General features: G+C 38.7%; 1 protein-coding gene across 8 annotated transcripts in view; it reads right to left on the bottom strand.

The window, feature by feature from the left end:
* Positions 1-27,395, bottom strand: part of LIMCH1 (LIM and calponin homology domains 1) — a 371,911-nt gene that overhangs the window by 45,783 nt on the left and 298,733 nt on the right. For 4 of the 8 annotated variants that reach the window (XM_072620594.1, XM_072620596.1, XM_072620593.1 and 1 more), the window contains 5 exons: positions 21,010-21,045; positions 15,452-15,578; positions 13,301-13,458; positions 12,596-13,001; positions 7,318-7,536 (listed from right to left, as the gene is read on the bottom strand). In XM_072620594.1, the coding sequence (XP_072476695.1) occupies positions 7,318-7,536; positions 12,596-13,001; positions 13,301-13,458; positions 15,452-15,578; positions 21,010-21,045 (946 nt within the window). Of the gene's footprint in view, positions 1-7,317; positions 7,537-12,595; positions 13,002-13,300; positions 13,459-15,451; positions 15,579-21,009; positions 21,046-24,561; positions 24,826-25,337; positions 25,447-25,547; positions 25,652-26,732; positions 27,057-27,395 lie in introns of all 8 variants that reach the window. The other 4 variants (XM_072620595.1, XM_072620597.1, XM_072620599.1 and 1 more) reach the window with 2 other exon arrangements.

The raw sequence follows: 27,395 nt of genomic DNA, 5'->3' as shown, positions 1-27,395 counted from the left end.
TCTTTCACCTGGGTGAGAAGGGAGCCCAGTCTGGCCCAAGCCCCGGCTCCAGGGTGGCAGCCATGTCCACTTTTGGAACCCTTGGTCTAAAGACCTTGGGGGAATCAAACAGCCGATCTGAGTCTCAGACCTGAGTGGCAGTCCTGGGGTGAGGAGGAACACTGGCATGGTAGAGCTAGTGGGAGCTCTTGAGAGAGAATCCTGCCTGTGAGCACAGTGTAGGCCAGGAGAAGAGTAAACTCCTCTCCCTTGATTGTGCCACCTTGAAAGAACTGAAACTTACAGGTCCCTAAAGTACACCCTCCACTTGACAAAGGACTCAAAAGTCAAGTAAGTGACTGGGAAAATGCCCAAAAAAAGGGAAAAAATTAAGGTTACTTTTTTTGGATGAGGAAGAACAAAGCATACCATCAGAGGAAGACCTAAAAGTCAAGGCTTCTGTATCCAAAACCTCCAAAATAAATATGCAATGGTCTCAGGACATGGAAAAGCTCAAAAAGGATTTTGAAAATCAAGTAAGAGAGGTGGAGGAAAAATTGGGAAGAGAAATGAGAGTGATGCAAGAAAATCATGAAGAGCGAATCAATAGCTTGCTAAAGGAGATTCAAAAAAATGCTAAAGAAAATAACACCTTTAAAAACAGACTAATCCAAATGGCAAAAGAGGTCCAAAAAGCCAATGAGGATAAGAATGCTTTTAAAAGCAGAATGGGCCAAATGGAAAAGGAAGTTCAAAAGCTCACTAAAGAAAATAGTTCTTTAAAAATTAGAATGGAGCAGATGGAAACTGATGACTTTATGAGAAACCAAGAAATTACAAGACAAAACCAAAAGAATGAAAAAAATAGAAGGCTATGTAAAATATCTCATTGGCAAAAACAACTGACCTGGAAAATAGATCCAGAAGAGATAATTTAAAAGTTTGTGGTTTACCTGAAAACCAGGATCAAAAGAAGGGCCTAGACATCATCTTCAAAGAAACCATCAATGAAAACTGCCCTGATATGCTAGACCCAGAGGGTAAAATAGAAATGGAAAGAATTCACTGATCATCTCCTGAAAGAGATTCCAAAAGAAAAACTCCTAGGAATATTGCAGCTAAATTCTAGAGTTCCCAGGTCAAGGAGAATATATTACAAGCAGCCAGAAAGAAACGACTCAAGTATTGTAGAAATACAATCAGGATAACACAGGATTTAGCAGCTTCTATACTAAGAGACTGAAAGGCTTGGAATACGATATTTCAGAAGTCAAAGGAGATAGGATTAAAACCAAGAATCACCTACTCAGCAAAACTGAGAATAATACTTCAGAGAAAAAAATGGAATTTCAATGAAATAGAGGACTTCCAAGTATTCTTGTTGAAAAGACCAAAGCTAAATAGAACACTTGACTTTCAAATACAAGAATAAAGAGAAACATGAAAAGGTAAACAGGAAAGAGAAACCTTAAGTAACTCATTAAAGTTGAACTGTTTACATTCCTACATGGAAAATGTGATTTGTAATTCATGAGACCTTTTTCAGTGTTAGGGTAGTTAGGGGGAATGTGTGTGTGTGTGTGTGTGTGTGTGTGTGTGTATACTATATATGTGTAGGTATGTATATGTACATGGGTGTATGTGTGTATGTATATATGTGTGTATATATATATCAACATATACAGACAGAGGGCACAGGGTGAGCTGAATATGAAGGGAGAATACCTAAAAAAATAAAATTTACTGTTGAATGGAATGTACTAGGAGTAAGAGGTAGAATGTAGCAAATCATCTCACATAAAAGAGGGAAGAAAGAGCTTCTACAATGGAGGGGAAGAAGGGGGAGATGAAAGGAAATAATTGAGCCTTACTCTCATGGGATTTGGTTTAAGGAGGGAATAACACACTCAATTGGATTTGGAAATCTATTTCACTCTGCAGGAAGGCAAGGAGGAAGGGGCTAGGAGAGGGAAGATAATAGAAGGGACAGCAAATTGGAGAAAGGGATAATCAGAAGCAAACACTATTGTGGGAGGACACATCAAGGGAGACAATAGAATAAATGCAGGGCAAGATAGAACAGAGGGAAATGTGATTAGTCTTTAACGACACAACTATTGTGGAAGTGTTTTTCATTGTTACACACATATGACCTATATTGAATTGCTTGTTTTCTCAATGAGTGTGGGTGGGGAGGGAGGGACAGAATATGGAACTCAAAGCTTTAAGAATGAATGTTAAAAATTGTTTTAGCATGCAACTGGAAATTAAGCTATACAGGCAATGGAGTATAGAAATCTATTCTGCCCTACAGGAAAACAGAGGGGAAGAAGGATAGAAGAAAAGTGGGTAATAGAAATGGAGGACAGACTGGAGGAAGGGTTGGATGGGGAGCATAATGTCCTAGGGTGGGGGGTGGGGAGAAAATTTTGAATTCAAATTCTTGTGGAAGTGAATGTTAAGAACTGAAAATAAATAAATTATATATTTAAAAAGCACAGAGACTAATCACTGATCACAGTTATAGGTTCATAGATCAAAGAAGAAGGGATTTCGGATGAAAGAGAGGGGCCTGAAAAATGTTCAGGATGATATTTGGACTATACATGCTCCAAAGTTCCTTCTAGCTGGAGAAATTTGTGATTTGGCTGAGGTTACTCCCCACTTTGTGACTTTACAATCTTGCCTGCCCACTGATGTACATTTGTACAGCTGGTGTTCACTCTTGAGGAATTGTGACAATTTGGTGGTGGGTGAGGTGACTCCTCTGTAGGATGCTTTGGAAAAGCATTTTAGGATGAAAGACACTATTTGAAGAGAACACTATTCTTTTGAGAATCATACAGAACTGGACAAATGGGTCAAAAACAGAAATAAGCCCGGGGCTAATTTCAATCCCCCAGAACTACTGATTTTGGGTTTCCCATGGTCAGTTTGTCACCTTGTTCTGCCAGAAAAGCTTTTTTTTGTTGTTGGACTTCTGAACAAAATAATTTTGTCTTTGCAACAGAAATGTAATTGCTGCAAGAACGAAATATGGCCAACAAAATGTTTTCCTTGGAATAACAGGGAATGAAAGAAAATTAGAAATCAGTTCACTATGGAAAGACTTCCTTAATAAAATGTTTTTGTAGGGTTAAGAATTTTCCCAGTAGAACACTTAGTACGTCAATAATCAAATTTCAGTTTTAAAACATTTTAGTGAAAAACCAAACTTCGTTGTGGTGTAACACCTAACTTCTGTTCTAATTCTATGTTCCAGCTGGATTTCTGAGTTCCAGCTAAATGCAGATAGGGAAAGCTAATGAGGGAAGTCATACTATTAATGGGATGCTTACTTCAAGAGCCTACAGTTGTAAGGACAGAGATGGGCAGTTTGGCAAGTGGCATCTCACCATGTTCAAGTCTCTGTGCCATATCTGGGTTCGTTCCAGAATTTCCTAGTCTCCAGGAGGGTCCACCTGGGCAAGGGACACTCCAGATTATTTATTTCTTGACTCAATAAAATACTTGGTTTTATTAGAGTTTTAGACCTATACCTGGAGCCTTGAGCATAACCAGGACCATACTTTATACCAGTTAAGAAAACCACAAACCAACTTTATCCCTTTTGTGTGTGTGTGTGTGTGTTTTCCCTATTGGGTTATCTAGTACAAACATACTAGGGTTGGAGAAGAGTATAGGTTGTAAAGAGATATATATTATTTTTGTTGCTGAAAAAAATATTTTACCCCAAATAGCGAATACTTTACCCCATTATGCCAAAACAGAATTAAGATACAACTTTATAAAAGTTTTGGGTGGCAGCTTGACGGCTCAGTGGATAGAGTTCTAGGCCTGGAAGACCTGAGTTCAAATCTGACTTCAGACAAATACTGTGTGACCCTGGGCAAGTCACTTAACCTTTGTTTGCCTTAATCCACTGGAGAAGGAAATGGCAAACTCTTTCCAAGTGTCTTTGCCCAGAAAACCCCAAGGATAGTATGGTCTCCAGGGTCACAAAGAGTTGGACATGACTCAATAACATAGTTTTGGGGGCAGAGAATCTTCCATGTTTGGGATAAGATTAGGAATATAACTTCTGTTACAGAAGAAACAATAGTTCTGAATTATCTTGTTCTTTTTTTTAATACAGAAAAGATCCCAAACAACTTATTACCAAGTAGCAATCTGCTACTTAGAATATGAATAGATTTTTAACATTGTTTTTAATATTAATTTTTAAAAGCCAATAAATTCCTCCCATTATAGGAACTAAATACCTCATTCTACCTATTTTAGATAGACAGATGGACAGACAGATTGATTGACTGTATCATCTAACATCTCACCGCCACTATGAGAGCAGTGGATAGTCATAGGACCAACTCCATTCCTGAGCTGCAGGGAGGTTTTACCTTGTTCTTTTTCTGACTTGGGCTGGTTTCCTCTCCTCCCTGCTAACCCCTTGTTTCCAGGGACTCACTCTACTGGGGTTAAACAAAGCAGATGCCTAACTGGCTTTAGCCCTTCTGTGGCCCAGTTGTTTCAGTCATGTCTGACTCTTCATAACTTATTTGGGGTCTTTTTGGCAAAGATACTGGAGTATCTTTTCCTTTTCCTTCTCCAGCTCATTATATAGATGAAGAAACCTCAGCAAATAGGGTTAAGTGATTTGCCCAGGGTCACGTGGTTAGTAAGTATCTGAGGCCAGATTTAAACTCAGGTCTTCCTAACTCCAGGCCGGGTGCTCTATCCACTGTGCCATCTAGCTGCCCCAGGCTTTAGCCTTGCTGTAGCTCAGAACCCCTGAACTCAAGCAATCCTACCAGTCTCAGCCTATCACAGTAGTGGGATTACAGGTCTATACTGTGTAGACAATGTTACGATCATCCCATATATTTTATCCTGGGATGAGAGAAGATGGGAAGCCATTACCAATGCCAAACTTAAAACCAAAAGTACAAGCACCAACCAATCTGCGTAAGTATAGGCCTTTAATCTAGAGTCTTTTCACTCTCTACCTTCACTTCTGCTCTGTTAAGAATAAAATATATTATGATCACAAGAGATACACATCACAAGCTGGATCACAGGTGGGCACAGGGCTTTCTGCCTGGCTAGGATAAGAAGGGATGGTGGGGATAGTGGAGGGGTTTTCCACAAACACCAAAACGGTCAGAGGGCAATAAGATTGTGTTTGTCCTTCGTTGCTGAAGAAGACCTTGCCATCAGAGAAATGATGACATGACTTGCACTTGACTTTGATTTTTTTTTTTTGAGTGAGGGAGGGCTGTGCAGGTCACTAGCCTCACTTCTGCTCCAGAGCCATCTGGATCCAGTGACCAGATATTCATCAGGATGACTAGAGATGACCTAGGAAGCTTTTGTTTAAAAGCAAACAAAAAATGTGAAGAGTTGTTCTCATGATGAAGTCAACTTTGCACGATATAAGTCAGAAGTAACCCTTCTATCACTAGTGTTAAGAGATCAGAAAAATACGTAGGCTTGAGACTCTTCTCAGTATGGCAAGAAAGAAATGCGTATGTAAATCAGTATGTATGGAGAAACAACTTGAGAGAGCATAAAAATAAATCTATGGTGCATATAGAGTAAGGAACTTCATGTAATCAGCAGAAATAATGGAAGCAAAAAGGACAGAATTCATGACACAGTGGAGAGAAATACTGAAAATCAGTACAACTGGTTGGTGAAAAATGCCTAATCTTTTGGGCAATGAGTTCAGTACACACAGGTTGTTTATCCTAGCAAAGAAACTCCAGCCAATAGTGCTGCAGGTGGTACACCATGCGATAAAGATAATTTATAAAACCCTTCATGCAAAGATCTGTCTGCGTGAAGCAGCTGATAAAACCAACTTCCACACAGGGAGGATCAGCATCTGACTCAAAGATAAAGCTGTGTTGTTGGAGACAAGAAGATGCGTTGCCATGGTGAGGAAATTATTTTAGGCCATTCCAGTCTGATCCTATGTCTCCGCAGGGCTTGAATGTGGTAAGGCAGACTTGCAGCCTCCCTAACTACCCCAGGGAAGGCATAAAACCGATGGTTTTACTCTTTAGAAGTCAAATTCACAAACAATAGAGAAAATGCGCATTTTCCGTCACACAGTGATCTAGCTTTCTCACTAGTTATTTAGGAGTCAGAATTCATATTTCCAATATGCTCATTTTAAAAAACAATGCAGCCACTGTTGGGGAAAAAAAGAAAGAAAAAACTCCCACTACCATACTCCTAACAGCCTCATTCTAAAAATCTAAAGACAGTAAGCTCAAATTGCAAAATCTCCACTGCCCGTCAGGACAAATGAGTTGGAAAAGAGGTCTGATTTACCCTTTCAAGGTCATATTATATTTGCAGGGTCCAGAGTTGTAAAATGTTTTGTTCAGAAAAACAAAGGAAGCTCCTCTATAGCAGGTGGGAGATCTGATGAATTTAAGCCCCCCTCTATACATTTATAACTTTTCCTACTCCGAAGAAGCAAACTCTCACCCCCAGCACTGAAATTATATTTTTAATGAGTTCTAGATTTTAGTCCTCTGTCTTTCAAAGTTCTGCTAGCAGGAATATAAGTTTCTCTCATTTATGAAGGTATTATCTCCTGCTCTGAACAATTTTAGGAGTTCACATGAGGCTGAGTTTACCACGTAGATGTTTTCCACAGAGAAAATTTATATGACAGTAGAACACTGAGATACTCTGATTTGATTACTTCTCTTTAAGTCAGACCAGTGGGTTAATCTTAACTCAATTCTGCTTGTGTCAAAGGTTTTTCACTGGTCCCCTTCTTCTAATTATCTTTTCCAAATGAGAAAAATCTCCTTTCTTTCTTTTCTTTGTCTTTTTTGGGCTATACATCTATAGGTTTGACATACCACTTGGCTACTGGTATGTATTCATTATCAAATCATTGTAACTTCATTAGGGGTAAATACACACATATATGCATGTATATATGTGTATACACATGTGTATATATCATATGTGTGTATATGTGTGCGCACATACATGTATATGTAAATTATATATATGTAAATAACACAACAGAAGTTAAAAAACATTTTTTGAGTTCATACCTCTTTTTCAACAATTTTTGGAACCCTAGCAATGCAAATTGCAAGTAAATGTGAAGCCAAGTAAGTAGGTCCCAGCAAGGAGATCATCTAAATGTACCCTTCATAAGTCATCCATAAACTGTATCATACGATCTTTTAACCCATATCCCCCCCCCCCCCAAAATGAAATCAATTTCTAGAGAATTCGATTTCTCTACTTTTAGTGGTCTGATTTAAAAACAGAAAGACCTTAAGTATAATAACAACCTTAGCTTTTCCTTACGGTTAATTCTTTGCTCAGTGAGTTTGCCTTCTTTATACTGATCTCAATGCTGCCGGCTTCCTGCTTCACTTCTACTGGGGAACTGTCCACTCTGGCCACACCTTCAAATCTCTGAGATCTAGTTAACGAGGGGGAAAGCGTTGCTCTTGTACACTCTCTTTCTTTCTCTTCTTCTACACCATTAAAAGTTTCTCCATTCACGCTGACTTTTTCATCTACCTGTAAATAAGAAAACAGACAAAAAACCACAATACAACCTCATAACCAAAGAACATGGCAAATGCAAAACATTAGAATGATGATAAACCTACAGAATTGTGGAATCTAAGAGTTTGAAGGGACTTCGGAACTCATCTAGTCCAATTCATACCCAAACAGGAAATCCTCATTACAACATAGCTGACAAGTCACCTAGCCTTTGCTTGAAGGCTTCTGGAGAAGGGAAAAGCACTCTTTCTCAAGGCAGAAAATTTGCTGCTCTGGTCATTAGGAATTTTTGCAAACATCAAGCCTAAATTGACCTTTTGGTAAGATCCAACCACTGGAATTTCCAGTTGTTTCCAATTCTGAAGGTTAGGACCAAGTAGGACAAGACTAAATTATTTCCTTGTTTATTCTTAACTGAGCCTAAGATGACAAGATCATAAGGCCCTCTATCACCCTGGCTATCCCCTCCTCTGGATGTTCTCCTATTTCTCCTAAAATGTGGCACCCAGAACTGAGCAGAAAGTCCAGATCTGACCTGAGCAGGGTAATAGGTCTATAATCTTCCTGGACTTGTTTTTATTATTGTTCAGTTGTATCCAACTCTTCATGACCCCATAATGGGGTTTTCTTGACACAGATACTGGAGTGATCTGCCATTTCCTTCTCCAACTCATTTTATAAATGAGGAAACTGAGGCAAACAGAGTGAAATGACTTGCCTAGGGTCACAGAGTAAGTGTCTGAGGCTGGATTCGAACATGGGAAGATAAAGTCTTCCTGATTCCATGCCCAGTGATCTATCCACTGAACCACCTAGCTACCACCTCTTCTCTTAATGTTGCCCAAGAGTATTTGTTCCCCACACTCATATTGAGCTTAAAGCCCTCTAACCCCTCCCCATCCCCTCCAGATCCTTTTAGAACAAATGTATCTAGCCACAGGTTTCAATCTTATGCTTGTGAAACTGAACCTGAGTGTAAGACTTAATATTTATTCCTATTGAATTCGATCTTTTTCAGATTTGGCCCAGAGATGTAGCCTAGAGGCTCCCAAGCCTCCTTAGCACTTTCATGGTGCTTTTAGTGTCTCAGTAATTTCTGCACAGATCCTCTAGGACAAAAGAAATATTTAATAGTTATATTTATTGTTAGGTTAAATCTTAATATTTCCATTTACTAAATAACTAAGTCAAAAATTTAATATCCTACAGCATTCTAGAATCCCATGAGTTTGCTTGGCAGTGCGGTTTGGGAACCATGGATCTAGCCTGCATCCCTTTATATTAGTATCAAATTGCTACAGAATCCAATCGAATGGAATACTTGAAGGTTTGGGAGTGTTTTAGACACCAGAACTTCCAAGTTCCAGATTTAAATCTTTACAAAAAGTTTTTGCATAATAGTTAAAAGGTAATCAGTCATATCTATAGGCTTCATAAAATGCCCCTTTATGAGGCTTTTCTTGCTGTTGCCTAGTTACTTATTATTACATCTTTAAAGATGAGAAAATTGAGGCTCACAAGTGGCTACCCTATGGTAACACAGCTAGTATTAAGGCCAGATCTGAACTCAGATCTTCCTAATTCCAAGCCCAACACTCTGGTTACTACTCCATGTTCCTTAATAGTGGTAGTGATTATAGTTATTTGAGGAAAATAAGTTAAATATGTGAACAACTACCCATATCTGTATGGCTTCTTCCCTTTTATTTTTTTGGTGTCTGCTGATCTAGTTACATCTTATCTTTGACCACCAATGCTTCTTTTCTGCAGTAAGGTGGTTCCTCTTAGGAAACCTCATCACGTATGCCAGAACTGTTGAGGTAGTGGTAGTAAGACTCAAGAAAGTCTCTGGTGTTCTAGGAAGCATGGTGATGGCCAACAAAGCACCTCTAATTCACCCCTTCCTTGAAAGGTCCCGCCACGTTGTTCCTGTGACCTGCTCAGGCTTTACTGAAATCATGCAAGGGAATGAACAGTCCCCATAGAGGCTAAGGGCTTCGTGTTAGCAGCAGTGAATCTTTACAGGAAATCTCCTTGAGCTTTTCAAGGTCTAATAAAGTTTTCCAGTTCAACTATGTCACCCTAGTTTGCCACTGGAGGAAAAACCACCCTGTTCATACTTAACTCTGGGGATGGTTTTGCTTTTTTATCAGGAAAATGAGAAATATAGCACTGAGATGAGGCAAACACATGAAACAGGGCATAATATACCACTATAAGAGAATTAGTCTATGACATTGCTAACAAAGCTCTCAGAACTAAAGTGGGTGATCTTAACTTTTTTTGCCTCATGGCCCTCCCTTTGGTTGTCTGATAAAGACTATGGACCCATTCTTAGAGTAATTTTTCAAATGCATAAAACCAAACATATTAGATTTTAAATATAATACAGTGGGACTCCAAAATGCAAAGGAAACATATTAAAATTACAGTTACCAAAGAACTTTAAAAGCAAAACAAAACCAAGGTCATGAACTCCAGTTTAAAAAGCCCTGGATGAGAGGAAGCAGGAAACACTCCTTTATAAAGATCACATTTAATGCTCAAAGAAAAATAGGTACATAGGAGTAAAACCTGCCACTATTGCTTAGACTTCTCATACAGAAGAGCTCAGGATGCACAATGCAAAAAAAAATACAACTAATTCTTACACAAGAGCGGGCTGCTTTTCTCCTTCTGTCTCAACTTAGTCTCTTCCATGCTTTTTAACAATCCCTGGCTTTGGTGATGGGATAATTCATTAAATGAAGGGAGTGAGAATTGATAAGAGGGAATGCCATACAATTGAAAGCTTTCAGATGCTTCTCAAATCAAATCCCAGGCTCCCATTACTCCCATTTGTACATGTCAATTTGCTTCAATGGATTTTGATTATGAGTTCTAATGCTGTCACAAAGAAAGGAGCCAATGAACTCATGAAATGTTATTTCTGGTCATTCCAATGGGCCAGGCAGAGAAAATCCTGAGAACAGAAGTGGAGATAAGAGGGCAATGGGGAAGGAAAGCACAACACTGGGGTACAAGTCATCCATTCTAATATTCCTGTTTAAAATAAAACATTATGCTATTTACATTAAGGAGGGAAAAGAAGACACTCAGATGCAGAATTAAACAAACTCATTTCCTTCTCCTGCTCTGCATCATTTCAATACCATATCATTTTCATAACTAGCTTGCTTGTTAGTTTAAGCAGGTAATGCAACTATTCCTGAGTGACATGTGAGTCTTAACTCATAGAGCTCGATGTAAAGCAGGCTTCCTGGTGAGTTCAAGCTGCCTGCGCCCACAGGAACTGCTGAGGAGCTGCTTCTCCATTTTATTTCATACTTCCCAGGAGTGAAAATGACAGAAATTCTCAACCTCGCCAAGTCAATTAGATAAGGGAAATTTTCATTTGTTCTTTCAACAGAAGCTATAAAAGCATGATCTTAAAAATATGCAAAAGTAACCCTGATTGCCTCAAAAAAAAGCAAGCAAATTACTTGAAGACAAAAGGAAGCTGTTCCTGTGATGAAGCCAACTCTCTCTCTCTCTCTCTCTCTCTCTCTCTCTCTCTCTCTCTCTCTCTCTCTCTCTCTCTCTCCTCTCCTCCCTCCCTCCCTTCCTCACCCAGCAAAGGTCAGAAAGTTTGGGCTTGTGTACTTTGAAATTAAATGAGGAAGATAAACTAGTTTGTGCTAACCAATTAATTTAAGTAAACACTGTCTTTGCACTCATAGTCGGAATCTCCTAGCAGTGAATTCCAGCTCTGTCTTCTTCTGTGAAGCTATTATAACCCCATGTGGCTTGGTGTGATAATAGAAGCTGATTTTTCTTTGCCATGAAAAGAACTGAAGACAAAGGATGAATGCTCCCTTGTGCTATGAACCCAATCCTTTCTCTCTAAGAATAAAGAGCAGATTTTGAGGATATGGGCAGGATGCTTCAGTTTTCACAAGTTCCTTGGTTCTAGATCCGGCTTACATTTCTCTAGGTATAACCTCTATAATCAATAGGGCTTATAGTTCATATTGCCATCCCACTTTTCAGAGAGAAGGGACAGCCAGGCACCAAAGTCATCTCTGACCACTAAGGTAGCAATGTAGCCATTTCATTTGTTCACATTACTTTTTTTAAAGTCATACTACCCTAAATATGATGAGTATTTGATTTCATGGCACCTCCCTCTTAATTACAAGAAATATTTACTTCTGAAATTATATTTTTGGAGAGCTTTGCCATACCCTTTCAAATAATCATTTACATGAGTGTATTTTAAAAATCACCCTCTGCTTAACATATACTGTGTCTCACAAAAGTAGCTAAGTGATACCATGAGTAGGATGCTGGAAATGGAGTGAGGAAGAAATGAGTTCAAATCCTGCCTCTGGGACCTCAGCAAGTTATTTAACATCCTTTGGCCCAAGTTTCCTCATCTATAAAACTTGGAGTAACGACAGCACCCAACTCCCAGGGTTGTTTTGAGAATTAAAAGAGATGACATGTACAAAGAGCTTTGTAACCCCTTAAAGTGGCATATAAATAGCAGCTATTATTATTGTTAATCCAGATAACAATCCTGTGAGTGGGCATCACAGCCTTTTTCATTCCCATTTTACAGATGAGGAAATGGGAGATAAAAAAATTTAAATGATTAAGTGATTTGCCCTTTACTGTATACCTACAAAGCAACAGAGGTGTCTTTTTGATTCCAAGTCCAAAACCTAATACTCATCATGCTCCCTCTTCTAGGCAGATAACTAGAGCCACATTGGAGTGAGGCAAAACCAGGGCTGCAAATCATTAGTGACACTCTACCATCTCAGAGAACATATGGAACATATAGGAGTTGGTCCTGAATCGAACTGCCTGAAGACTAAATATTTGTTACTGTGGTTTAGAGGAATCAGACCCCCTTCCTAATTATGATTCAACTCAAGTCTATGGAGGGATACATACTCTGAAGCTGTAGATGTTAGCTCTGTTTGAAAAAGGAAGGAAAAAGTGCATTTTCTTGAATTAAGACTGCCTTTTCTAATCTGCCTTTTGGGAGTCCACTGTCTCATTCCATATTCAAGAAAGTCATTCCTACCTTAAAGGTTTTCAAAACTTGCTGTGTGTTTTTCGGCTGGTGGTAAGGCTTAGGGGTCAGCATAGGCACTGCTTTTGGAACAACAGTTTTGCTTGGAGACGTACTGCCTGCTGAAACGCTGGGGTCCAGTTCACTGGGGCGAGCAATAGTAGTTTCAACAGTGGCAGTGAATTTGGGAGGAGGCAGTGACTGTTGCCGCAAGTATTTCATAGGATTTGGGTCCTTCGGGGAAGATGAGTTTGGCTCTGTTGAATGGCTTCTTTCCAGAATTTTTGGCATCTCCAAGCGCTCCAGGACAGCCTCACTAATAGTAAACCTTTCGATGTACTGCTGGAGGATCCCCTCGGCCTCCTCTCGGGAACGAGCATTCTTGTAAGCCTCATGTAACTCTCTCTCCCTCCGTTCCCTAAATGGAGGTGGGAGGAAAGCAACGATAAAGATGCCATTGAAATGCCTTGCAAAGACAGCCATAGAGTCAGGTGCTGAAGCAACAATACAAGAACTATAGCTTTTGGCTAATCATTCTTTTTGCAGAGTAAGGATTATAAGATCTAGGACAAAACTTTTGTGAACTTTCTTTTAGATTTAGTTTTGGTTTCATATGGACGCTTAGAAGTGAATTTTAGGTAACCACACAGTTAAGACTATAATGAAAGACTTTTAAAAAAATATATTGCATATTAAAAAAACAAAACAACAACTCACTTTTCCTGAACAATCTCTCTGTAGGTTTTAATGCTTTTCCTCCGTTCACTTGTCCCATCACCTCCAGCCAATAATCTTTCCATTTTTTTCCTCTCGGCTTCTTTCTTGATTAGGTCCTGAGATGCACTTCTTCTACGGCTTTTCCAACGTGCCAGGTCCTAGAAAGGAGGAAAAATAAGAAAATGATCTTCTCCTGTAGAGATTCCTATAATTGAATATATGCCAGCCCTCTCCTCTCAAGCTCTTCCCTTTAGTCATCATCCCAACTTGTCTGTAAGGTGTGTTTTTGACACTCAAGTCAACAAGTATTTATTGAGTACTTACTGTAAAACAGGAACTGTGCAGAGCACTGGGGTTGGGAAAAAAAGGCAAAAAACACAGCCTTGCCCTGAAGGAGCTCACACTGCAATGGGAGAGACACCATGCAAATACATATGTATATATACATGGGGTAAATGGAAGATAATCTCAGAAGGCAAGAGAAGTAGAGAGGGGGTTGCAGGGGACTGAGAAAGGGGAAAGGTCTCCTATAAAAAGCAGGATTTGTGCAGAGGCTTTAAGGAAACCAGGAGAAGAAGAAACAGAGCAATCCCGTTTTCTTTTCTCCTTTTATTTTTTCCCAAGATTGTTCTGAAGTGGTTAATTTTGTCTTCTTAGAATGAAATCTTCTCATGTTCCATATAGGTTCTCATGGTTCCTGTTTTCCTCTCTCCTTTTCTTTTTTCTCTAGATTGTTCAGAAGTGGTTAATTTTGTCTTCTTAGAATGGAATCTTCTCATGGTCAGGAAAGATACTTATATACTTTGGTCTTTATTTCTCCAGAAAGAGCACTGGAATCAACTTCCCAATGGGACTGTTCATCTGTGCTGGACTTCCAAGGACATCCATCACAATAGCGTTATGCTCTCAAAATCTGTTCTATACAATTTACATCTTCTGTAAAGCACACTATCCATGGTAATTACAGTATTACTATCAAAAGAGATCCTCACCAACTAATTCTAGGTTAACACAGCTTCCTACATTAAAATGATAACCTCCAAACACCACTTAGTGCCCAAGCTATTTGTGTCATTAGCTCTCATTAGCATAGTAACATCAAGGTTATCTTATGGAATCCAAAGCTTTCACAAAGCAAGGCATGTTTTCTTCCCTGGGAATAACTTAGGACACAAGAAAGGGAATGCATTTAAGGAAGGAATGTTCAAATGAATTCTGATTCAAGTTCAGAGTTCTGAATTGATATGTAGTTCTAATTTTCTAATGATCAGATACAGAATTTGATAGGAGAAAGGATTATATGGATTCTACCTGCTGCTTTGTTTTATGTGTGCTTTGTAATGAGAACCATGCACTATCCCAATTCCCATGAACTCATAGCTCTTATGATTGCCTCTTCTAATATATGCTGGTCCCTAATGCTAGATCCCATGAATGTTCATAAGAGTTGTGATTTTTGTCAATATGAGGGAACTCCCAGTGTGGGAATTAGTTTTACCAAGCAGGTTATAACCCATCAATGACCTAGAAGACACATCTTCAAGGTTGTTAAGGCTTTTAGAGTGTGTTAAATGACTTAAGTGACACCCAGGTGGGAAGTGGATAACCAAGCCCGGCACTCTTTACACTGTGACATATTGCTGCCTCTAACGCTAGGCTAATCTTTAAGAAAAAAACCCAATCAAAGCCTCTTCACCTACATCATGTCACATTTCTGTTTAAATACCTTCAGTGGCTCTCTATTTCCGAGCTTTACAATTTCACTCTTAATTTGCCTTTTACATAGCACTGGATGATTGACAACAAGTTTTCTTCACAATGATCCTGTGATGTAGAGAGTGTGAATATTAATAAATATGTAAATTCTCAAGGATAGGAACTGGTTTTGGGGGGGAAGGGAGAGATAGCCTTTTTTTTTTTTTCGTATTTCTAGAACTTAACAGTGCCTGGCACACAGAAAACACTGAATAAATGCTTGAGGGTTGTCCATTTTACAGATCTGCAGAACTGAGGCTTGGTCCCAGTTCACCTATCAAACACCAGAGGGGCTCTCCAGCTTCCCAGACAGAATCTGCCCAAACAATCTCCTTTGGCACTGATCGCCAGGCCTCAGGGCCCTTCCTGGCGCAAGCAGCCTCGTGCTGTCCTTACATCTTGCCATTTGTCATCCTCTTCCTTCAGCTGGCTGTTGATGAGTTGCAGCTGCTCCTGCCGAGCCTTGCTGTGGGGCTGCACAGCGGTTTCTTCTTCACACCGCATATCAAGCATACTCATGCTCCTACAAGCAAAAAAATGAAAAATGCAATGATTAGGAGCAGACAGTCAAGGTACCTTTCACCAGTTTCTGCAGGATTCCACCACTGGGGGACGCTTTAAGGCAAAAGCAAAGTTATCTCTTTTTTAGAAGCAGCAGAAACTACCAAATAGTAGCGATGGTCTTTCTACCCTAAAGCAGTGGTGTCAAACTCCCAAGGACATGGGGCGTGTCTCTAAGCTGCACTGAAGGGTTCCTGTGGGGTGGGAGTGGCTTCTAAAACCATGGGTTTAGAGGCTTCTTTTTGAATTATACATCAATACATTAAATAAATACATTAAAATCATTTGAATCTAAAATTCCTATTCAGGTACCCTCAGAGGCTGCCTGTTTCCTAGCTTTACTGTTTCAGTCTGAAAATGCATTTTACATCAATGCACTTTAAAGCTGACAACATGCTTTCTTCCCAAGCATCCTGGGATATAGGTGGTGTGAATATTAAAAAGCCTATAAACTCCTGCCTTTCTTGAGGGCAGGGAATGTCTTTTGCCTCATCTTGTACCCCCACAGCTTAGGACAACCTGTGGTGCAGAGCAGGAGTCTAATACATGTTTGTTGACTGTTGAATGAATCTGGTTCTGGCTGCACTTTGGAGAGCTATGGGCCCCGTCTGACACCTCTGCCCTAGAGTATCTTTAATAAGCAGATCAGCACTACCAGCTTCTACTATTCCTTTCGGCTAAAGCCAAATCCTGATTGTCATGGTCTGTAAAGATGAGCTTGATTCATCTTTACTAAGTGTTCAAAAATGCAAAAGCCAAAGAAAACTCTAAAAAAAAAAATCAGGAAATACTGTTGTTTGAAGCTTCATATTTCCTTGATCTTACAAGGTATTAAAAATAAAAAGAAAAGAATGGAGAAGGGAAGTACTAGCAGGATTTGAGGATGCATCCCTGGAAAAAGCTGTACAAAGTCTGTCCTGAGATTGGCATGCAATGAAAATCATTACATTATGTTCCTTGGTGTAAAGACCAAGCTTCAATCCTTTCTGAATTAATACCAGCATTTCTGAGCTTTTTGAAGTATATTTTTTTTTAATGGAGGAAAAGAACAAAAACTGTAAAATAACATCCACTTTCTATTTTGGAAATCCCCCAAGGATTTTTTTTTTTTTGCTAAAGATGTCTCTGAACTTACTGCTCTTTGAAGAAAATAAGGATGCAGTAACTATTAAGAAAAATCCTGACAAGTTGTGGCCATGCTCCATATTTTGCCCAAGATGTTCAAACCCTGTGCAAGCAACACAGCTGTTTACACTGTCCTTGGTTACACTGAACAAAGAAGTCACAGGCTGAAAACAGCAGCCAAAAATGAAGGAAGACCTTACAACTTCTTCAAGGGTAGTAGAGGCATATTCCTAGGAAAAGCAATGAGACTTTATGTAAACAGCAAGCATGAAGCAAGAACGTAACTACCCAGAACAGACCAGCGTTCACAAGAGATAACCTCAGGTGCTAGTTTAAAAAAAATAGGTATGCACTTTCATCTGGAATAACTTCACAGCAGAGGATAGATGTCATTAGTGATATGGCCCAAGGTAGCTATTGATAATCAGCAGCAGATGAAGACAGACAGTTCAGAAGCAAGTACTACCCAGGGAAGTAGAGATTTCCTCCTTGCTTCCAATGGATGGAAGCTTAACTTCATTTCCCCTGACTCAACCCATATCAGTATTGGGGGTTAGATCCCTCTCCTTGCTATAGTGCCCTTGTGCTTAACACAGTGCCTGGAACATAATAGGTACTTAATAAATGCTTATTGTTGATTCTTCCCCAAGTGTCAGGGCAAATTATATCTGACAACAGAGAACAACAAACAGATCTGGTAGAGAGTCTGCCTGTCAAAGAGAAAGAAAAGCAACTCATTTTGCTGCTACACCAAACACGGCAGACGCTTCTATTTTAATGTCTCATTATCACTGGTTGGACTTAGCAGCAGCCACAAAGGTAAATGGCATATTAAAAATGAGGACCTGTAATTTCTATGGAGTGACTGATCTCTAATTAATTTTTAATTATTAGAAGATTTTTTAAGATGGCTAGAAGGACTTACTAAGTAAGGGAAGAAGGCTATAAATTCTCAGTTAGTAACCTTGCATTAAACCTGACAGAGAGTTATTCAGGATCTTCAAGGATGCCATTCCTTTCCTCCTTCCAATCCTGTCCCATCCCCACCAGGTCTTACCTCTAAACAGAGACTTCACTGCTACTTCCAATCCAATCAGTTCAACTCTGGGGTCATTTTAAGGTATTCTGAAATCTTTACCAGCACCCCAGACAAGGTTTGCTTCTCTGAAATATGACCTTCCTTCTGATTCAGCAATGTGATGGCTGACTTGGGAAAAGAAAAATGGAATCCCTTTTGCTACGATCAATTTCTAAATTTCCCCAAACTCAAACTTTCAGACTGAGCCAGATTTTAATGCTAGGTAGCCAGGGTAGCTAAAGAAGATTCCAGAAATAATACTGTATCTTTTTTTTAATTATTATTTTAGATTTGAGTTGGGCATTCAGAACAGGAATTTCAGAATCATACAGACAGCTGCACTGAAACCAAACAAATGGGTCCCTTAAGGCTAACTGAGCCTTAAAGCTAATGAGTTAAATAAAAAGAGGAACAAGTTTTTTCCCACCTCTCCACCCCCTCCTAAGGCCCTAGGAAGGATAATAGCTTCCTCTTTGATTTTTTAGTAAATGGGGTAAATACTGACCCTGCCAAAGAAATAAAAGAGCAATGAGAGGAGAGGTCCTTTTCTGGCCAATTCCAAAAAACAAAAATGAACCAAAGAGGTTAAGGAATTGGTAATCATAAGCAGAAAATGAGCTGAGTCACCAATCAGAAGAGTTTCTCTAGTTCAGAGCCTAGATTAAATCTGTAGAGTGAAAGGAGAAGTATATTTTTGGAAAGAGGAGATGGTGGAACCCAGAAGGCTGAAGCACCCTGGCGTGTTTGAAATAGATTTCATTCCTCTCAGATAAAGTTCAATCTGTCTCCATAAACTGTCATCAGATGAGCATTTCTGTAGAACCCAATAGTCTGCCCTAGTATTGTTTTATATAGGGATCCAAGATTCTCTAGGGCAAAAGCTAAGGAACCTTAAAAGAGATGCTGGGACCTGTCTCTGGGCCTGATTCAAAGGGTAGCACACAAAGAAACCAGGAAATCCTTGTCATATTTAAATGTTTACTTCCTGGGGGTGATATTGTGGGGGTGAAGCCATTGTAAAATTGAGGGAAAGGATAAGAGGAAAGAATAGTCTATGTGAGACATGAGCATTTTGTGTGGTTAGAAGACCATTTGGTTATCTCCAATTTCCTTGTGCCATTCTGACTGATCCTTACCATGAACTGTCCTTAAAGGTCTTTCTGGGTATTGTTACAGAGCTGGATTTTAATACTGTGTTATTTACTCTGATTCTATTTTAAACCACTAGCAAAAAAAAAAAAATTTTTTTTTGAGAGATTCTGAAATCAGGAAGGGAAAGTCAGCATTCTGATTAACATTTCTAAGTAAGGTCAGCTGATGACAGACAATCATATTCACTAGTCGTTACTTATTTTGTTTGGTCAGGCAAGCTTTTGTAATTTAGGAATCTTTTTTTTTTTCCTTTTTTCCAGATCCCTCTTTGACTCATGAACTAACCTTTTCTGAGGATGAGCTGTTCTCTGAAAGTTCAGTTCAACATTCTGAAGTCTTTCTAATTGGAGAGTTCTTCAGTACTACCTTTTCTTGTTTCAGTCTTTTAAATGTAGTTCAGGAAAACTGCATGATTAAATGTGCACTAATCTAGTTGTGACTTGAAAGCATCAAAATGTTTCTGAAAACTAAATCCAAGCAGTGAATTTTGCCTGAGTCCTTTCTTTTTTTCTTTCTGGCAGATAAAAAGGGAAAAAGACTTATTTTGACTGTATATCTTAATAATTTCATTTCACTTGGTTCAAATGCTCATATCAAAACACAATCAACAGAAGGAGCCCCAGCTAAATTTTAAAAAACTATTTCAGCCAGCTGAATCCAGTAGCTCTGTTCCTTAATGTGAATTTTTGAAATGCTGAAATATGAACCAAGAATGGTACAATGAAAAGCAATTGGTGCTTGGCCAAGACAAGGCTTACATTCCTTCAAAAGGCACCAACTGCAGTTCTAAACCAGCTGGCATCTTTTACCAGGGAAAAAAAAAAGAACAGAAAGTGTCCATTTGGAAAGACTTGATTTTACTAAATTTCATTTCTGACCTTATAAAAATGGTACTTATGTGTTTTCTGCTGTTGTTTGATGGAATCTCTATTCAGCAAAAATTTATTGAGCTCCTACTATGCACACATGCAACCAGAACTCAGGATGGGAGAGAAGACTGGGAGTACCTAGTTATTTATATGGTACAAAGTAGTCAAAAGCCAGCACTTATATAGAAAATTTATCATGGAATCCCTATCACCTAAAATCTAAAATCAGTTTGAGGTTGAATGGTTATGAGTTTTTTAATCTGAGCTAATCCATTTTTGGAGGTGTAAGGTACAATAATATTATTAAGGGATGAGGAAAATAGCTCTTAAACTACTGAGAAAGTAATTAACTGACTGACTCTACACAGAAAGACTCAAATCTGAAATTTTTCTCCTGTTTATATCATGGCAAATTTAACAATGCACTAAAATATGGAGAAATCTAATGTTTAAAAACAGAAGGAGGAAGAACAGACATTAATCATTTTCAGATTTGGTTGGAATGTGAATTTTTAACCTCTGAAAAGGACTAGTTAATGAGCACCCATATTCCTAGGGAGTCCTCATTTACCTCTCCCAAACCCTCGATCTCTTTTTTTAACCACTGAACTCTACCAAAACCCCAAAGTTTTGGTCCTAAGAGCTCAACATGAACATGTAAATGTTTTGCCGAGCATAGTAAGGATTTGGGCTCTGAGTCTATACTTAGTGGTTAAGGATTTATTTTCTTAGCTTAAATTTGTGGCCAAAGGATTTACTATATTACTGTTATTCTAAGATTCACTTTATGAAAGAATGAAATAGTCTGACTTCTAATATTTGGGGGGGGAGGGGAAAACAAATAACTTAGTGGACAAACAAATTCCAAAGCCATGAAAACGAGCACAACGACAGCACTGCCAATCGGATGATGAGCGAATGTCTAGTTCGAAGCTTCAGCCGTGTATATTAGTGTCATGCTTAAGTTCCTTTCTAATTCATTTCTGCATTAAGAGAACACATGGTGTCCATTCCCTACTTCAAGTACTTTCCTTCCCCGAAGCAGCACGTGGAAGAAAGCCATTCAATGTTCTTGTTGCATCCCTTGCATTTTAATTAGTGGTAAGTAATGGAAACATGCAGTTTAGACTATTTTATTAAAGAAACCCTATGAATATGAGACAACTTACTCTGCGTCATCAGACACAGCAGTTCTGGGACCGTATCTACAAGACCAAATAAAAAATTAGAATGCTGACAGCACGCAAAGTTAACATTGCAAAGAAAACCAAATGAAAACTGCTCATCATATGAGCTCCAAACCTTTTTGTTGAATGTACTAGAAAAGAAATGGATCATTATGCAAATTTCAATATGTATCAACTATATAAATGGAAGAAAAACTTAGATTTTTTTGCAAGTGCTAAATTCAGGACAAAGCAATGTAAAACTCAAGAAAGGAATCAACAATTTGCATATTACCCACAAAAGACAGGCTCAGCTGATTTTGAATATTAAAAAAAGAAGGTAAATTGTAATTGTAACAATGCAAAGAAAAGTCAACATTAAAAATAATGTGTATTGTCACTAGCCACAATAATAAAACTGTTCATGCTTTTGTGTTTGTAGTAGTGGGCTGTAACTGACTCGACATACAAGCCAGATGCCACTGACCCGTTACTTTAGGTGTTAATGCATTTACACAAATTGCATCAAAGCTAATTGGCAGTATATGGGAAACAAACCAGAGCACCAATCAGTGCCTTCAGCAGCCATTTGACAGAAACCATAATTCCTCTATAAAACTGGCCTTACATTTTAACTTCCTACAACTTGAAAAAGAAAGTTTCTTCAGAAATATTATCTTTTGCAGTACAGTCACCTTAGCAGGTAAATACAAATTTAAAAGCTTAGCTCTACCTTGCTAAAACATAGAATAAAAGTTGTTCAGTACAGAAAACCAATAGAATTCATTAGTATGTTTTAAGAATATTTTTAAAGGAGCCCCCTTTAAATACATATCTCAGGAAAGGCCAATTAAAGGAACAGCATCTTACTTCAAAAGTTGATTGTTTATCTCTGCCCTGTAGAGGGAGGGAATTCTTAAGGCAATGGAAAATACCGTCTTTGGTTCCCAATAAACTGAATTGAGAAAAAATTCCTGGGCTGATTTTTGGTGCTAAAATAATACAGAGAAAGAGAGGCAACTTATATGGATCTCTTTTCTGCAGTTTCTCAAAGAATTCAAAGAAATACACACACACACACACAGAAATAGACACACACACAACTACACCATGTTTTAGTTGCTTTGTGAATTCAGCAATTAATTGCTGAAGTGGTTATCATTCATGGTGGAAATGTGTGCAAATGCAACAGCAAGGTTCGAACTGAGACAAAGCAAGATGGAGGCTGGTTAAGGTGGCTGATTTCTACTTGGTGAGGGTTCATCAACTGGAAATAAGGCTCTTCTGCTCTTTTTCTCAGGGAGAATTTCAGAACATGCTAAGATTCAGATGAATAGAACCCAATTTTCAAAACTATTTGGAAATTACAGCAGGGTTAGCATTCCAATGGGAATCTGTGAGCGCTGGCATTCTGAAGAAAGAATGGCCAGTGGCTGCCTGGATGTTTATACTTGATCTATCAATAGGCCTGCTAGAGTTGTAATGGATCTAAGCTGATGATAAACTAAGAAAAGTAGATACAAAGCCGTGTTTTCTTGACTACCCCTGATGATGATAGAGAGCAGAGGAACAGAGAATTCTAAATAACCTGTATGCCAGAAACAATTTATGTTCTGGTATATGGTTTTGGTATTTACACTTTAACATGCATGTTAAGGGGATTTACCTTATTTCAAAACAGTGAAGTCATCCTATAAATACCTACTCATGAAAGGCTTGAAAACTGTCCAGATTTGCCATTCTGCCCTCATCACTCCCCTATAACACATAACAATCTAGGAATAAAGAAATGTTTCACCTCTCAGACTAAAATAAGGCATCAACTTAAAATAGAGCTGCTCTTGCTGGCAATGGAGAGTTAATTAGTGCCTTGATTTCAAAGGTCTTTCTTACTGATCCTACTAGATATATTCAAAAGAAAAGTAAATAGAAATCATACAAATTATCAACAAAGGACTCAATTATATAATTGGGTGCTGTCAAATGGAAGTTTGCTGAAAATAAGACATGTCAATGAAAAGTCAAAGAGTAAACTCTACTGTATGTTAACATATTTAAGGAAGTTAATTTAACATAAGCTAAAATATGGCAATATGTTGCATTTATGTAATTTATATATTTTTTTAGCACTTTTAAAGCATCTGAAAATAGTTATTTTTGGGTACCTACTTTCACAGGACAGATTGACATTCATCACATTTTACTTCTGAAGCAAGAAGTTAATGATATATCCCAGAAAACAGCACTGTTGAAGACAACGTATAATCATAGGAATATGCTATATAATTACACTAATCATCCTTACTTATACTAAATTTACTAGATCCACCTATTATTTTAAACAATTGGGGTTTCTCTTCTAATTCACTACTAACTGACCCTTCAATTGAGGTCTGGAATTCCATATTTTCTCATCAAGTTTAACTTATTCAGTATTTAATTTTATACAGACTTGCCTTCAAGTGGCTCAAGGACACAAGTGGATCAAGGATACAATGGTCATGCATGTACTGTCTTGGTGACATGGTGTAAATGGTGGTGTAAAAAACCTAGGTCTGTTATTCATTAGATGTGTTCCACAAATTCTCTATGACTCATCTGTACAAATAAAGATTACCAATATTTATTCTATTTTTCTTGTGAGAAGCTTGTAGGATGAAATGAGATGTGTATTTTGAAAAGGCAAAAATACAACTTATAGAGTTGAAAAATGAATTTTATCCTTTTTTTCCTGACACCCGAGTTAGGGCATGATTCCACTATTATTTAGGAGGAAATGTTGAAATAGTCACTGGCAACATTTGCAAAGAGCCCTTTCTCTCAAAAAATTCCATCTTCTCCATCAATGCTTTCAATTTAACAATCTAACATTTGCTCAGTTGAATAACGTGATCAGGCAGAGTTAGTCTTTCTCTCCTGTGCTGACCAGGTTAAAGACATGGGTAATTAACGACTTTCATTTGGACTCACAATACAGGGTTGGTCTGAGTAAAAATTCAAGCAAAATGTACCTCTGGGAAATGATCATTTTTCATTCCCTGTCCTTTACCCCAAATCAAATCATCATCTTGCTGGCTCATATGTAGCAAGCACTCAGTAATATTATGAGGATGATCAATACAAATAGGCTGATTTTCCCCATAGGGCATGAATGGAGACCCATCCATATCAGAGCTTACCTCCTTTACCCACTGGAAGTTGGAACCTCCTAACCTAATCCCCATTGCCAAATAAGACTAAGTATAACACACGCAAATTCAATTTTCCTGGTTAATAGTTAGTGATCCCATTGCAGTGAAAGTTCAGATAGAATGTTGTAAGGGCCATAGTGTGCTGACCCCTCAAAAAGTCTGTCTTTTGGACCTTTTAACACTAAAAATCATTACTTCAACTCCAGCAGGTCCAATCAATTCCAGGTTTTCAATAGTGAGCCACAAGGAATGAGTGGCACTAAAGCTTTCAAAGAAATTCAATTCAACAAGCAAATATCAAACAACATTTATCCAGAATCTATCTTGGGAACAAAGTGGCAATGGCAGAGCATAACCTTCTGACCTCTCCTCTTTCTTTTGAAGTCCCTTGGTAGATTCCTCCCCATCCTGCTGCTTTGCAAATGGAACTGGAAGGAACTGGTTTGAGGTGGATGCAGTGTGCTTAAGGAATGCCCCTGTTCTTCTAGCCATCATGTCATCTTTCTGTGGGTCAGGCATTTTCCTTTGCCCTTGGGCTCCACCGCCAAGCTGGGCACCATGAGTCGTCATCTTCCCCGGACTCTTTTCTGCCCCTGTTGTCCCATTCGCAGGGGCAACAGAGTTTGCTCTAGGATAACATTTAGTTGGACCAGTCACATGGGTGGTTATTTCCAAGTCTATTTTCAGAAGCACTGCTCATTAGGCATTAAAGGAGTAAGACCAAAGCTAATGCCCACAGCAGCGTCAGAAGCAGGTATGACAAATGAGCAAGGAATGACTATTTTAACAGCACAAACCTTCATTACACTTTGGGCAAGTGAGAGACACTAGTTAGCGTAACTGGTACTTACATGGCCGTACGTTTCCAATGAAAATTTTCATAATCCCAGTTATAATGTCTTTTTAAGAATAAAATAATTCACCACACACAAAACCAACATGCAAAACAAACAATAAAACCAAATCTTGAAATTCATTCTTACTACAGGAAATTCAAAAGGCAGAATTGTGACCCATATGGGTAACTCCACTACATGCTACATAAATCATTAACTGTAGCGTTTTTCTCTCTCTCTCAAGCTGGATGAACGGCCATACAGCACGAGACAGCGCAAGACGAAATGCAGACAAGCAGCTCACAGTTGTTGGCTTCTGCTCTGACATCTTTCATTCTGCAGCACAGTCTCCAAATCTCCTTTAGTAAGCCTATCCTCTGTTTGGTCATACTGTGGCAACTGGTTGGATGTGGCTGAAGCCAGAGAGCACAGCTTTGTTACCGAGACAACAAGCACCCACCCTGTTGCCAGTGGCTAATCTTCTTTGGAAGCTGGGTTCATATTCAGGTCTCACCTTTCTTGCTGCTTCCCAGATGGTCCTCCAAAATGTCGGTCTTCTGTTTCTGAACCTTGTCCATGGCTGCAGATGCAGAGCTCCCTTTGCAACATGTTAGTTTGCTGGTAATAAAGTATTGATGGTGCAAAGGAAGAAAGGAGGGACAAAAGATTTGGAAAATGTAGGGGCAGCAACAAAACTGAAGGGAGCTGACTAGCAAGTGGAGATAGATCGATAACGGACTGGTTAGCACCAAGAAATTTCCTGGAAATGCTTACCATTTCTAATAGCAATGACATAAAGAATAAGCTTAGCTATAAGTATATAAATGTTAGCAGGGGGACTTAGACATGACATACAAGACACAGATGCCATATTAATGCTTAAGTAAATGGGAATCTCAGGATTATAATTATAAGGCTGGATGTCTCTGTGATCCCATACTCTTACCTACCAATAAGGACCCTTAATCTTCATAAAAACCAAACTATGTGTATGCTACCGGGGTAAGAAGGGGAGAACATGGAAGTTTCTCCTGTAGAATTTCCTATCTACTCCTGCCTCTACATCAAGCAAAAATAAAGAAGTCCCCCAGAAGTGATTCTCATTCTGTTCTACTTCTTGGTGAGGAAGTTGGATCTCTTCGGTTATCTGCAGTTTCCACTAACCCTTCCTTTTTGAAAGAGGAATTATCTTCATAATAGTCTTTTCCTTTATAGAGAGTCCAGTACCACATAGCTGGGGTCCTCACTAGCAGGCACAAGAACCCAGAGACGATATTCAAAGGCCTGTGGCAAACTATGCCATCATATATCAGGCTGCTGTCAAATCCATGACCATATATGTAAACATCACTGAACTAAGACCTTAAGCTACAAGTTGAGGTTCCTATAAAAAGACCCTCACCTCCACTAGATCTATTTCTTTTCTAAGAGAAGAGAATAAAATGAACCTTTTTTTGGATATGGGATCGGGACTGGGAGGCCCAGAATTTAAACTTAAATTGTTGACAACATCCACATTTTTCCTCCAAGAGGTTTCACAGAATGGGAAAACTAGCAGCTACTATATTTTACCATCAACCCCCCAAAAGGGGAAAAAAAATTAAGATAAAACTAAAAATTGGATCCCTTCACTCCCAACAAAGTTAATACTCAGTTAGATGAGATTTCCATCCTTTTTCACATGCACAGCACAGAATACCTGGAATCATTCTGTGGATGAGGGAATCTGTCATCCTCTAAGCTGTGAGGAGTGTCAGGGGTCACATGACAAACGTGAATCTTATCACCATCACTATGAATCTCTTCTATTTCCTCTTTGGGGTCAACCTTGCCAATACTAAGTTTTCTCCATTTCTGCTGATCTATCTCTGTCACTGGTCCAAAGTGCACAAACTTTTGCTTAGGGCTGGAATCTTTTTGGTAGGCCCTTGCTTTGCGGCTTGCAAAGTCATCACGAATTGCGGTTTCTGCTTGGATTTCAGGAGAGGGGGTTGGGGTGCAGTTGTGTTCTGTATCTTCATCACTAATCAGAGGAGGAGATAAGTTCCAAACATTCCAAAGGAAGATTTAGAAATAAAAGCAAAACTTAATATTAAAAAGATCATTACCAAGAAATATTTTTTTTTTTTATAACTTAAGGAAAACACTTCCTCCTAATTGATCAAGTCCGGAAAGATATGAAAAACAATTTACTTCAATAAGCACTGGTACTTAACTATCTACAATTATTCAAAGATTACTTCTAATATCAAAAAACATGCCCCAAATAACTTGGGAAAAATTAAATGAAAGCTTAATTAGGCCAAAAATCCTTCTAGGAAAGACAACAGGAAGAAGAGGGCATTGCCAGACAATCTTTTGA

This window comes from Notamacropus eugenii, chromosome 6 (assembly GCF_028372415.1).
Source record: "Notamacropus eugenii isolate mMacEug1 chromosome 6, mMacEug1.pri_v2, whole genome shotgun sequence".
Taxonomy (NCBI): domain Eukaryota; kingdom Metazoa; phylum Chordata; class Mammalia; order Diprotodontia; family Macropodidae; genus Notamacropus; species Notamacropus eugenii.
The sequence above is the reverse complement of the archived record's forward strand: the minus strand, read 5'-3'. Positions and strand labels throughout refer to the sequence as shown.